Source organism: Amphiura filiformis, chromosome 5 (assembly GCF_039555335.1).
Source record: "Amphiura filiformis chromosome 5, Afil_fr2py, whole genome shotgun sequence".
Taxonomy (NCBI): Eukaryota; Metazoa; Echinodermata; class Ophiuroidea; order Amphilepidida; family Amphiuridae; genus Amphiura; species Amphiura filiformis.
The window spans coordinates 31,871,075-31,885,179 of NC_092632.1; the positions used below are offsets into that span (position 1 = coordinate 31,871,075).

Genomic DNA, 14,105 nt, shown 5'->3' on the forward strand with positions numbered 1-14,105 from the left:
CTTTCACTTTTAAGCAGAACTTTACCCTGGGACTTCGTTCTCTAAAACACACTGTCAATCATACTTGTTTATCAATCAAATCTAACCACAAGACTAAACATTGTGGTACAATAAGCGCTAGATGCGTACGTTCATCCACCAACTTTCGCGCCAGCACAAAAGCGCCGCATTTCATAGATAGATATGTACCATGTATAGTTAATGGTAATGGTACGTGTCGGGAGGATTTAAACAATAACGAGATCTGGGCGACCAATCACAAGCCAGATTCATTTAAAGATGCATTACATCATGACCAATTTTAGTTAGGCCAGAAATTGGCCTAACTCTCCATAGAGTCCCGTGTTAAAAATGTAAACCGCAATCTAAAGTCAGTAGTCCGCTTGGGAAGCTAACAAACAGAGTCGAGGGGGTAGGGTGACTGAAAAGATCAGATGTGAAAATCTATCAGAGTTTTAAGCTTAAATGTAATAGCCACAAAGTCTACATTTTACCAACACTATTTCTCTTTTTTCAGGAGAAATACGAATAAAAATATTTCAACGAGTGTCAACTTGTAATGTAATAATTATTCTCTTCGAATGGAGTTAAACTTGTCCGAGCAATATATATGCCCTTTAAGTCAAAACACCGCAGCATCGCGCGATGAAATTAAAATGTACATTTCTGCTTCTCCCTCTTGCTACAGCTGTAAGAACCTGCAGCGCAACAGAATTTGAGTGTGGCGACCAAATTTGTATCGTAAGGAGGTGGCGGTGTGACGGTGACGTTGATTGCGCAGACGGCTCTGACGAAACAACAACAGAGTGCGGTAAGTGTCCCTGTTTTGTTACATTCATAACTCATAATTCATAACTTTTCTGTATTGTTTCCTTTTCTGTCTTTTACCAATGTTTTGCTTAAAAGAAGTACACTGCAACTTTTTAGTTTAGTTAAATGGCTAAACTAAAAAAGGCTCCTGCGTCACATCACTTACATTAACGTTTTTGTCCAACGGACGCGATGTCCTCAATGATAATGATAGGTGTTGAATGAAATAAAATGATGATGTATGTATGATGGTGTTAACTGTTTATCTACCATGAAGAACTTTACACATACACGCATTTTCGTGAATTAGCATAATAGAGGCAATATCCTTGGAATGCAGTTTCTTTGTTTTTGCAGCAGAGTGTATAAAGGTCAAGTTTACAGTCAGTAATGTACACTTTTTTGAAAAAGTACGCCGATGTGAGATGACATTTCAACAAATGTTTTGTGTGCATCTTTTTGGTGTCTTTTTTGCAGCTGAGAGTACATGCCGACCAGATCAATTTTCCTGTGGAAATACTACCAAGTGCATCCCAACATCTTGGAAATGCGATCATGATGCAGACTGCCCCGACGGAGCTGATGAAGAAGGGTGTGATTATACTCCTCCAACATGCCGCGCTGACGAATTCACCTGTGGCAACGGAAAGTGCATCACGCTCAGATGGAATTGTGATCAGGAAGATGACTGCAGCGATAATTCGGATGAAGCGGACTGCCCATCGCCAACCTGCCCTTCTGGCGATTTCATGTGTCTGAACACCAGCACGTGCATCCCAGATGGTTGGATGTGTGATGGAGACTATGATTGCAGAGATGGAACCGATGAGTCTGTAGCACAGTGCGGCACGGAATCACCGAATACTTGCGGCAATAGGGAATTCATGTGTAGCAATGGAGATTGTATCCATGAAGCTTGGGAGTGTGATGGTGACAGCGACTGCCCTGATGGCTCAGACGAAGGCCCACAATGCCATGTGACAACCTGTAGAAGTGATCGTTTCACTTGCGTGAGCGGCCAGTGTGTGGAAGGGACCAAAGAATGCGATGGCATCAGAGACTGCACTGATGGGTCAGATGAACACTGTGATCGTAAGTATTTGATTGCAACTAATAAGGGATAAATTCAGAGATTAGCTATGGGGGATGAGATGAAGAGAGTTTAACAATTTTTCTTTGTTTGCGATATGTTGAATGAACCTGTACAATAATTATTGATGTCTTTATATATATATATTTTGATGTTGCAGCTCCAACAACAGAATGCAATAGCCAGACTAATTTCCGTTGCAACAATGATGACTGCATCGAGTCGACCAAAGTCTGCGACGGTAATAACGACTGTGGTGACTGGGGCGACGAACCACTGAGCGGAGGCTGTAGGATTGACGAATGTCTCGCGAACAACGGAGGATGCGCCCACAACTGCCACAACCTTCCCATCGGCTACTACTGCAGCTGTAAATCTGGATATGAGCTCAAAGACAACCAAACGTGTATGGACATCAACGAGTGTAAAGCTTTCCCTCCACCCTGCAGCCAATCATGTCACAACACCAACGGTAGCTACAGCTGCAAGTGCAGTGAAGGATTCCTCTTGGAACCTGATAACAAGACCTGCAGAGTTACTGGTCCCAACCCACTGGTCATCTTCGCCAATCGTTATGATATCAGACAGGTTGATGTCGTCACCAATGAGTATCGTCAGCTCTTTGGTAACCTAAGAAGTGCTGTAGCTCTTGACTTCCACATAGATAGCCAAAGCGTGTATTGGACTGACGTAGCAGATGAGCAAATTCAAAGGTACTAATCATCATTTCTCAAGTTTCACCGATTTTTAATTAAGTGGTAATGATATGAGTGCATAGGTTATCAAGGTAGTTAAATCTATTTTTGCGCTTTGTATTTTGTATCCTCACAGAGGTCGTATTGAAAATGGCACTAGCACCACCACTGAAGTCATCTTATCAGACGTGAACGTGGACACAGCCGACGGAATTGCTGTTGACTGGATTCATGGTAACCTTTACTGGACAGATACAGGGATGGATACCATCAGTGTATCAAGTTTGGATGGTTCAAAACACAGTGTGATCTTCGATGACGGTTTGGATGAACCTAGAGCAATTGTTGTTGATCCACGATCTGGGTAAGTGTTTAATTACAAGACTTAGAGAAGAAATTCAGTAACAGTTGATAATGCCTTCGAAAATAATAATGAGACTGGGAAAGTTGTGACTGGAGGAACATTGATCAAGATACTTTGTAACTGAACAGTTTTTTGATCCATTATAATTTTATATACATGGAAAAATTATATGATTTATATTTTGTCCTGCTTGTTGATTTTGTGAACTGTAGATTCATGTTCTGGACAGACTGGGGTATGAACCCAAAGATTGAGCAAGCTGGAATGAATGGGGTTAGCCGAAAGAGCATCGTCAACACTGATCTGATGTGGCCAAACGGTCTTGCGATTGACTACTTTGCAGAGCTCCTCTTCTGGGTGGATGCCAAACTGCATACTCTCAGCAGCTGCGACTTTAATGGCATGAACAGACGAACCATCATCAACTCCAGCACCATACTGCCTCACCCCTTCTCCATTGCCGTGTTTGAAGACCAAGTTTACTGGACCGACTGGGGGAAGCATTCCATTCAGAAGGCAAATAAATTTGATGGCACCTCCAGGACCAATTTACTTACGCACCTTAACAACCCAATGAATCTGCGTGTCATGCATCCACTAATCCAATCAAACTGTGAGTATAATAAGATTGTATTATACCAAACCACCAAGTTCATGATTTGTAAATGTGACCGTTCACGGTGAATGAGCCGTAAATTCCTCCCCCGGTCAATTTTGTTTCATTTCGTGTTTAGAAAATATACATCATACGCTTTAAAATGGTATATCATTTGACTTCAAACGATATCCAGAAGCGGGGTTATAGTTTGTTAAACTTTGCTCCTTCAACAAAATTATAGCTTTTTCGTTTCTACATGTGTCACTTTTTCCACAATGCTGGCAATAAATGTCAAACAGTCATAAATGGCGGTCATTTCAAATCATCCCCAAGTCAACGAGGTTTAAGAAAGTTCTCTCATTGTTAATTGTTGGTTATACATATCTTAATACTAATAACGGCGTGTCCGTCCGTCCGTCCTCTGTCCGCGCGCTATCGCGTTCGCGTCCGCGCGTTTCGCGTTCACGCGGTGCACTATCGCGTGCTCACGCTGCGTTATCGCGGAGTATCAACGGGAGTGTGCGCGGAGTACAGTGCGCGCATCGGCAAAGCATTACAATGTGACTAACAGGTGCATCTCATCGGACCAATAATTATAGGCCTTATTTTTAACACATATTTCAATACTGAACACGTGCACACACCAAACACGTGCATATAGGCCTATTTCAGCAGAACATGACTATTTCCAAATAACCGTTTTTGCGTTCACGTGCCTATTTTCAACACATATTTCAATACCGAACACGTGCACACACCAAACACGTGCATATAGGCCTATTTCAGCAGAACATGACTATTTCCGGATAACAGTTTTTGCGTTCACGTTTCTCGCGATTGATTTCATTACTTTATTAACTGCCTATATCCACGTCCAGATACTAATTTCGGTTTCCCTAAATGTGGTAACAGGGCAGGGCTTGGAAGAGGCGAATGACGGGTTTCCAGATTATGGGTAGTTGAGTATGAGTTGATTAAGTTGTGTCAAGTTGGGTCTTGATCATTGAGAGACGCATTTCATAGTAGTTTAAAAGGTCAGGGTAGATATCATGGGTAACGGGTTTGGGTAATTAGAAATAGGCCTATCACGAGAAGCACATCCGTCCGTCCGTCCGCGCGCTATCGTATTGGGGTGGTGCGCGCTATCGCGTTCGCGCGGTGCGATATCGCGTGCTCGCGGTGTGCTATCGCGGAGTATCAACAACGGGGGTGTGCGCAGAGTACCGCATCGCGCATCGGAAAGCATTACAATGTGACTGACAGGTGCATCTCATCGGACCAATAGGCCTATTTTCAAGACAGGATAAAACCCGTTTGCGTTGAATTTCGGGGTATTTTGGGATCCTCTAATGTGGTAGCAGGACAGGTAATGGGTACCGAAGTAAGCGTCACAGCTACAAAACAGAGTTGATTAATCATTGAGAGACGCATATCGTAGTAGTTTGAAAGGTTAGGACAAGTATTATGGGTAACGGGTGTTGGGTAATTAGAGATAGGCCTATCACGAGAACCGCCCAACCCGAGAACCGCGAAATCTAGTACAAAATACAATGCCTGGTAACCCACCACTTGAACAGGATTTAGCCAAAGCAAACAAAGACCAGAGCTATTAAAATTTCTATAGCCATCTAAGGCAGAAGCTTATTATCCACATCAACAAAAGGATTATTGATTGGTGTTTGACTGTCAAAATGAGACAGATTTCGCGCCAGCTTAAGTTACCGATGAATACGACCTGCATGCACATTTTACACCGTAACTCAGAATACAATTTAGGGAATTTATGGCTCATTCGTGCTGTACGGTCACAAATATGAAAGTTGTAAAATTTCGAATCTTTGTATTTACTTCATAAAACTCTTTATTTTGCTATTACGTCATTGCAGTTTCCGAAAACTATTGTGGAAAACACAACGGAGGATGCTCATACTTGTGCGTCGTAGCCCCACAGATCTCCGACATCGACAGATCCGCCCGTTACTCCTGCCTGTGCCCCAACGGTCAAAAGATCATGGACGATAGTCGCACTTGCAGTGGACAAACCCCGAACCCAGCCCTGCTGACCACCTGTGCTCCCACCAAAGCACCAACAAATGACCAACAACCTACAGGTGGTGTCACTGGAAATCGTCGCAACTCTGAGAAGACTACTATTGTTGTTGCCCTTGTAATTGGCATTATCGTCTTATACTAGTCATCTTCATCGATGCAATTGCCATGCCCACTAAATAACACCCAAATTCCCCCAGCAGTAACCAATAAAGATTGATACATGGTGTCGGGTAGTAACCATTGTGAACTGGACCAATATATTATTGCATTATACTGGTGTATGGCAAAGTACATGACTTGTAAAGTCGCCACTGTCGCAAAAATAAGATTAATGTTAATATGAGGATCAGTGGATGAGGATGCCAATAAACGCACAGAGTGATGTTGTGGTACCCTTTACATATAGTTTAAATATAATACAATAATACTAAATTAAACAAAAAAACAACAACAAAAAAACAAAAAACAAACATGTGTAGGCCTATATTTTTATGTGTATAAATTTTATCTTGTCAAAACCAATTATATTTTACTGACCTGACAATTTCGACCATCTTGATCGATGGCCATCTTCTGGGACTCTCTACTTCTAGTTACAAAAGGAATTAGGGGCTGTGCAATAATTATGAGCCCTGGTGGGAGGGGAAAGATTTTTTTGGCAAGCCGTAAGGGGAGGGGGCAAGCAATTTTTGGGAAGCCGAGAGGGGGAGGGCTAGTGATTTGTTGTTACCCATTCATGGGCGCCTTTAAACTAAAACGCTCTAAAAAGGCTTAGGAAAACAATACGGAAACGCTATGCAAAAGTTCTTGCTCGCTGCACTCACAAAATGTATCTAGACCATTTAAGGTTTGCAAATTGAGATTCCAAACATTCGGCATGTGCAAAGAGGGGAGGGAAGCAAAGAATTTTGGCAAGCCGAGAAGGGGATTATCGGCAGGCCGGGGGGGGCAATTTTGGCCCGCCATTTGAAAATCCCCTATGGTGGGCTGATAATTATTGCACAGCCCCTTATATACAATATACAATTCAAGGCATTGCCTGACTCCGGCATGTAAATGAGACTATACTGTATAGTATGAAAAGGCAAATAAAATATAAATGAGAAGTTTATACGCAACCCGTGTATTATTTCTGTGTTTTGAATGACGGAAATACAACACTATACGGTGGCAGATCCAGAGCCCTATTGCCGGGAGATGACCCGTCTCGGGGTGGCCGAGGGGTGCCCTCAGAAAATGTTGCCAAAATTAATGTCCAAATCGCCCATTTAACAGTAGGCAAACAGTAGCCGGCCCGAGGGTCCCCTTCGGGGGGGTTGCCAAAGCTTATGTCAAAATCGCCCATCTGATTAAGAAAAAAATAGCAAAAAGAAAGATAAAAAGACAGAACTAGCAAAGCTAGACAAAAAAGACAAAACTAGCAAGAAGAAAGAAAGAAGAAAAACGATCGTATATAGTTTCAAAAATATTTATGACGCCATTTTAGGATGACCAGTGTTACGGGTAGGACATTATCAAAGGCCAAAATCACCTCTCCCATGTTCACGCAAATATACACAACAAACAGAGGCGTGCCGACCGGGGCAACTAAAACGCGTACTGCGCGCATTCAGAAAGAAAATGTCTTAAAAGCAGATTTCGAGGTCCAGCTATACTGGTGTGATGTACTTTGTGTAATTCCTTATCACGTAAAACTCCTTTTTAATCAAGTAATAATGGAAGACTCTAAAGTTATTGATCATGAAGCCAATAAGACTACCAGGTGGTTGAAATAAGCTATTTGGATCCGTAGAAAAGGACATGACACTCTAAACAAGGACGAGGGGGCCTTTGACCAACTTATCACGCCCTCTACGGTACTTCCTGTTGTCCATAAAAGGAAACAGTCAGATGTGATGAATCATTTTGGAACACTATTATCGATGCAACCAGCTATTCATTCATCAGTCTCTTTGAAGTCATTGATATCTTATAACGAATGTTTGTTGACCAAAAAAAGTATTCGACATTGAATATATAGTGGCAATATTTATTTTGTTATAATTAAGCGTTTCTTTGTATATAACTTGCATGTCAGTGGGTGAAAAAGCTTTAGCATCCCTCAGTGTCAGGTTCGTGTGCGTTCAGAATGTAACTATAAACCAAATGAATGAAACTGTCATGCCATTTGGGACTGAGTACGCGAGTGCGTACGTCGTACGGGATTTGGAATATAACGCCAGTTAGGAAATGTTATGATATCACTTGATCGAAATACCCTATAAGAGGTGTGTGATCGAAACTTGGCAACCAAACACCGCCGCTCCGAGATGACTCTGACCGATTGGTACAAACTGGTGACGAATACACGGGTATGTGATTTTTTTAGCATTATAAAGTCTACCTTGGAACTATGATGCTTACAGCTGAGAGCTGATTCGGTCCCGGGGATTGATGAAAATTTTGTTAAATGATTTTCTCCCACCACAGTGGTCCTTCAAACAGGCTAGTATGCTAACTTTTGGCCATTGGGTATTTTTTGTTCTTTAATGCAGCCTGATCATGCCTTATAAAGATACGAGCCCATTTTGTTTTTATTTTGAACATTTTGGCTCACTTAGTTTCCGGATTACGTTTTTGGCATGTGCGAGGGGGTCGGCTAAGAAACTAATGTAGTTATACAGGACGTCGCTTATCTTTTGAGTTGTTACCTAAGATTCATATCGATCAAACCGTGAAATTTACAAATGATTGTTTCTTTTTTTTGTGTGTGTGTGATGTAGTCTGTAACACTGTCAAGCAGTATCAAGTTTTTAAAGGTGGAAAAGGTTATTTGACGGTCATTTCTTCTCTAAATTTGGTCCTTGCTATATGTTGAGATTACAGCTTTAAGGGTGTGATTTACCATCCTTGTTATTCATTCTTGTGAAAATGCTCTATTAAAGGGTATTTTTGAGAGTTCATTCACACGCATGTCTGCAACTTTTATACATGAGTGGCACCCCGGGTTTCATTGTTCCTTGTACCGTGGTAACATGTAAATCAGAGATACGAATATTACTTATGACCCCATCTTCACGCTTAATGCTATACCCAAAATTCGTGGTTAAAAATAGCACTCCATATCATCTCATTCATTGGTCAATTGAAAAGTGTAACAGTGAGCCGTGAATTTATGTATCATGTGATGTACAGTCTGTATACTACATATTGAAACAATTATTATAAGCTGATATAAAAGAGGGTTCTCGGTTGAGATTCTCCAGTCTTCATGCAAAGGCGCCAACCAACATTCTGTTCTATATACACAGACCGGCAACGTACCAGAACTTGCAGGGCAAGATTCCTTCTTCAGTAGTTTGTACATTTGTATCAGGACGGAACAAACATTTCAAGACCGTGATTTCGCAGAAAGACATCTAACATTGATTAGCAAGTATGTGCTATGTTTCTTAATTTAATTACAGACTTAATATACAATTTCGGTCAAATTTAAAGTTTGTTATTATTTGCCAAATGTTGTAAAATATTATAAGTAACAACTGTCAGGCAAGTTTTCTGGTCATTTTAAGCCAAACTAATGAGGTGAGATGAAAGAAATCTTAACTTCTATCTTAGCTGTTTAACTATGGTGTTCAATAGGCATTTGAAGTCATAATTATAACGTTAAAATAAAACTTCTGTTGTTGGCTTGTCCTGAAAACACAGTGAATTTGGCTAAATACAATTAGGTTTAAGTCGGTCATCGCGCAGTATTTTGTGGGACCTGAGAGCACATCAGACATATCTAATTGCAGTCTGAATGCAAAGAATGTCCGGATATCAAATATTTTGATTTTTGAAATTCGCGATATAATACAAATTTTATGGCAATAAAATTGGTATTAAACAATCCTCGAAGTAAAATTTATAAACCTAACGATATTTGTAGCCGAGAGAAAAAGCCGACGATCATTTGAAAATTTTAACTTTTCGTATTAAAGATATAAAAACTGACTAAAACATTAGGTATTATGGGGGGCAATGTATGTCTTCAATATCATAAATATTGTTGTAACTGATTCAAGTTTGCTTCTGTTTTTACTGCCCCCAGCACTTCCCTATAGGCCCTATTAAGACGGTGTAAGTCACGCCACTTAACCAAGTTTCAGCAACTGCTGACTTGCTGAGCAATTAAATCTGCCAATGCAAACACTGCTTTACAAGCGCTGGCTCATTTCTTACCATTAACATCATGTCTTACTATATATAGGAAAATGTTGCGTGTAGGGGTGATGGTGGGTGGATGATTGGTGTGTGTGTGGTTTGGAGGATATTGTGTATGTGGTTGGGGGTGTCGGTGGACGGGCTGGGGTGGGTGGGCGTTTGTGTGAGGGGGTGATGGGAACGATAAAATTGTAAAGGTTTCACAGTAGACATGGTAGAGTGGTTTTGAATAGATAATCTTCTAAATGGTTGGCCCGGGATTTTGTTTTTAGATACATGTAGTAGATACATTTGTAAAAACTATATCGGGAGCACGGTGGCCGAGCTGAACGGGCTCCGACTCATAATCTGAAGGTTGCGGGTTCGAGCCCCGGCGACGCCATCGTGTTGTGCCCTTGAGTAAGGCACATTATCTCGATTTCTCCTCTACACCCAGTTGTATGGGTACCGGCATTCTTAAATCATTATTACTATTATTATTATTTTCTATTTCCAGATATCAAAAAAGTGTTATTGTTATTGTAAGATATCTCACCAGTCAACATGAATGTGGTGACGGTTGCGACTTTCATGTTACTAGCATGGTTGCACATGGCAACCGCACACGGTAAATATGATTATAATATATTCCATTATTATTATCTTTGAGGTTTTAGAGTCTCATTTCCAGTGGCAGAGCTCATTAACCCACATTGAACAACACTCGCTCATAATTATGAGTTTTTGTCCCTTAATATTCAAAGGTCATTCCAGGCCCATACGCAGGATTTCATTGGGGGGGGGGTGCTGATTTTGAAGAAGTGGACTTTTTTCAAAGGGGGGGGGGGAGGAGTTTGTGAAAAGTGGACTTTCTTCCCAAAATTTGGACCTTTTTTGAAAAAAAAAAGCGTTAAAAAATGATTTTTTTTGCAATGCTCGCAAATTCTGTCATACGTACGGGCTTGGGCCATTCTATGAATGTTCAAGCATATTGGAGTTAAAGGACTGTGCCCTGATGATGAGCATGATTCAGATCCTAGTGTAAAAAACCATGCAGCCTAAGCATTTGTTGGACCTTGACCATTGCCTGAAATACAGTACAGTATTATCATTGATCTCTTGGCGGGAGAAAAATGTTTCAGTCCGACATAAATTTCCATGCCATCCCACTTTAAATTTAAATATTTTGTAATTTATAAAGTACATTACTGCCCGCCCCGTAGAGCCTTGAAACGTTCGGTTGAATGCATGTCATATCTTCAGTACCCCAACACTTCATTCCATCAGCCATTACTTAGGCTTTATTTTCCTCATATCAACGGTAAAACGCTTAGGGACGCACCATTAGATATTATCGGGGGGGGGGGGCTAGGGGAGTTTGGGTCAGGCAGAAATTTTTTTTTTTGGCCGCCGAAGGCGGCGAAATTTTTTTTTTTCGCTGGCTTTGGAGGCAAAAATTTTTTTTTCGCCGCCTTCGGCGAAGTTGTTTTTTTCAATTTTAATGTATACCTTTATACAGAGCTGGGTAGGGGAAAATTTTTTTTTTTTGCTCATTCAATGAGGCAAAATTTTTTTTTTTTACTCATCAGTGAGGCAAAATTTTTTTTTTACTCATCAGTGAGGCAAAACTTTTTTTTCAAAAACTCCCTAGCCCCCTGATAATATCTAATGGTGCGTCCCTTAGAACTTCAAGCAATGATTTGATTGTCTGAGTCTGTGGGTCCTACTATTCAGGCGGGCCTCCAAAATCTACGTTTACCATGCTTTACTTTATGTGTGTTGTGCTCGAGCTATAAGAGATATAGAGGATATTAAACATCGAAGATAATTTGATCATAGATTTATTGTTTTATTTGATTTTCAAATTTAAATGTTATTTTGCATAGAGACAGAAAAAACATAATTATAATATTGCTGCCTAAAACACCAGGTAAATAACCTGACTGTGAAGAACACGTTGATAGCAGACCTATACCGCGCAAGAAAATGGTCCCCGCAATCTTCCTGATTCTGATTCTGATTCTGATTATGATTATGAAAGCTGTTTCTGTCATGCTTATTTTATATTTCACAGCTTCATGCAATCCCCGGACCGAATTTGCATGTGCCGATGGACTGTCATGTGTGCAACAAGCCTACCGTTGTGATTACTACATCGACTGTGAAGATAATAGTGACGAATCTGATTGCCTTTGTAACCCAGTGACGATGTTCCAGTGTGAAACAGGTGGTTGCATCAACATAGCATGGAAGTGCGATGACATTCCAGATTGTTTTGACGAAAGTGATGAAACACATCACGTTTGTAACGTGACTGTGTCTACAGGTATGGTAATCGCAAATTTATCAAGAAATGAACATCAGGAAAACATTGAGTAAGTGAATAATGTATTGGGTATGGATTATAAACTTGTCATTAATGTTCAAAAATTTACGTGTCTGTTATTTAACAATAAAAATAAACATTTTAAAGTGATTTCCAAAGTTTAGAAATGTTGTAAAGTTGAAAAATTCACGAAATCTCAACATGCTTTGTTTATATCGTCAGTATGTGATACATCCGACGAGTAAATATGATAATAATTATGGGTCTTTATACCGCGTTTAACCAAAATTGTAAATTGTATTTGGTGTGTAATTAGTAATACATAAAAGCGAGGTATACATTAATCATGTTATAATCAAATGCAGTAAACCTTTGACGAGCGCGTATTTTAAGTATACATCGCGTATTTACTGCGTTGGACGCACTTGTCTCTGATTGGCTGCTGAGGCAATCTGCTGTTGCCGAGTGGAAATTTATGAATGAACTGTGCGCCGTACGCGTTGTTAGCTCCACATTTGCAACATCACGGAAGTCGCGCTCGTCAAAGGTTTGCTGCATTTGATTATAAGAGTCTTTACTTGGTTCTACAAAATTCTGCTACTGCATTAAAGCCATAATGTGTGATTTGCTCCATAGCGACGCCTTCAATTACGTTTGGATTTCTACTTTTTGCACGATTGTAATGCCCAATTGTGTACTAAAATACCATGTGCTAAGTCTGAATTGTCTTAAATACATTAAATTTAAGCGTTTTATATTAAACCTTGGTTTGAAAAAAAGAGCCACACAATGTTTGGTTCTTGGTCAATGGGGGGGTAATGATTCCAGATTCCAGATTTATTATGTGTACTTCAATAAAAGTGTTGCAAAGGCCTCACATTTAGTTGGACCATTTCAGTTAAAACGTAACAAAGTATTCCTTTTGTCTTAAGGATTCAAAAATGGTACACTTTGACCTATTTGCTACTTATCGTTCTCAAGTTATAAGCTCCAAGGTCAATTGTTGAATTTTACGGCACACAGGGTGAAAATCTAAAAAGGCACCAATTATAACGAATCTGGTCTTAAATGTGTATATCCTAAACCAGCATGTATTCTTGTATTTATTTCTAGTGAATAAATGTGATTCAGATCCTTGTCAGAATGGAGCAACTTGTGAGGATGGTGCGGATTCCTACACTTGTTTTTGCGCGTCAGGATGGACGGGTTACAATTGTGAACACGGTAATGGTGTATAAATATAATCAATATTGCGTAATAGTAACTGAGAGCACTGGTGCTGTAATATTGTGCGCCACTGTTTGAGTTCGATAAAATTGCTGTGATCTGTATCGCATGAGATGCACTCTAGAAGCTGGATCATAATTTTTGGCAGCCACGATCAGTGGAAACGAATTAAGTTTGCCGAAGTCTTGTGGATTCGGCAACAGTGTATTGTAAGTATACTGGCTGACATAACATTTGGGCGGAACTTCTGAAGAAAACAAAACAAAAACTGCGGCCGGGTCTCACATAACGGAATACTGGCCGTGAACCTTGGTAGAATATGCCGTTTCCGAAATGTTGTACACTTTATAAAACAATATTGTGATTTCAACATTTGGCTCTTTGTTGCTGTTTAGCGTTGTTGCTGGAATTGTTGTTGTTCTGGAACAGTAGTGTATGTGCGCTTTTGTTCATGGTCATTTTGTTTTCAGAAATCTATGAGTGCTTGTCACGTCTTTGTCAAAATCGTGGACGTTGTTCTGATGACGTAAATCGGTATAGTTGTATTTGTCCAGGTGGACTGGGAAGGAACCAACTGTGAAATAGCTAAGTCATTGTAACTCAGTAGTTTTCATGTTTATGAGACAGTTGAGAACGCAGTGTTTGAACTGGCGATTGAATTGAGTATGTTTCAGAGTATGTTTCACACACCAGCTTGTAGATGATATTTCAAACGAGCCAGTGCAGTGTTAAAGAGCTTTAACCAAACGTATACCAATAAACTGTGTTCCTTTTTCTTA

The 14,105-nt window shown here is 40.2% G+C and overlaps 1 protein-coding gene across 1 annotated transcript in view; it reads left to right on the forward strand.

Annotated features, from left to right (window-relative positions):
* Positions 1-14,105, forward strand: part of LOC140152141 (uncharacterized) — a 44,184-nt gene that overhangs the window by 10,765 nt on the left and 19,314 nt on the right. The window contains exons 4-12 of the mRNA XM_072174439.1: positions 689-811; positions 1,288-1,902; positions 2,061-2,613; positions 2,732-2,959; positions 3,172-3,572; positions 5,444-5,750; positions 10,231-10,238; positions 11,848-12,099; positions 13,213-13,323. Coding sequence (XP_072030540.1) covers positions 689-811; positions 1,288-1,902; positions 2,061-2,613; positions 2,732-2,959; positions 3,172-3,572; positions 5,444-5,750; positions 10,231-10,238; positions 11,848-12,099; positions 13,213-13,323 — 2,598 coding nt within the window. The remainder of the gene's footprint in view (positions 1-688; positions 812-1,287; positions 1,903-2,060; positions 2,614-2,731; positions 2,960-3,171; positions 3,573-5,443; positions 5,751-10,230; positions 10,239-11,847; positions 12,100-13,212; positions 13,324-14,105) is intronic.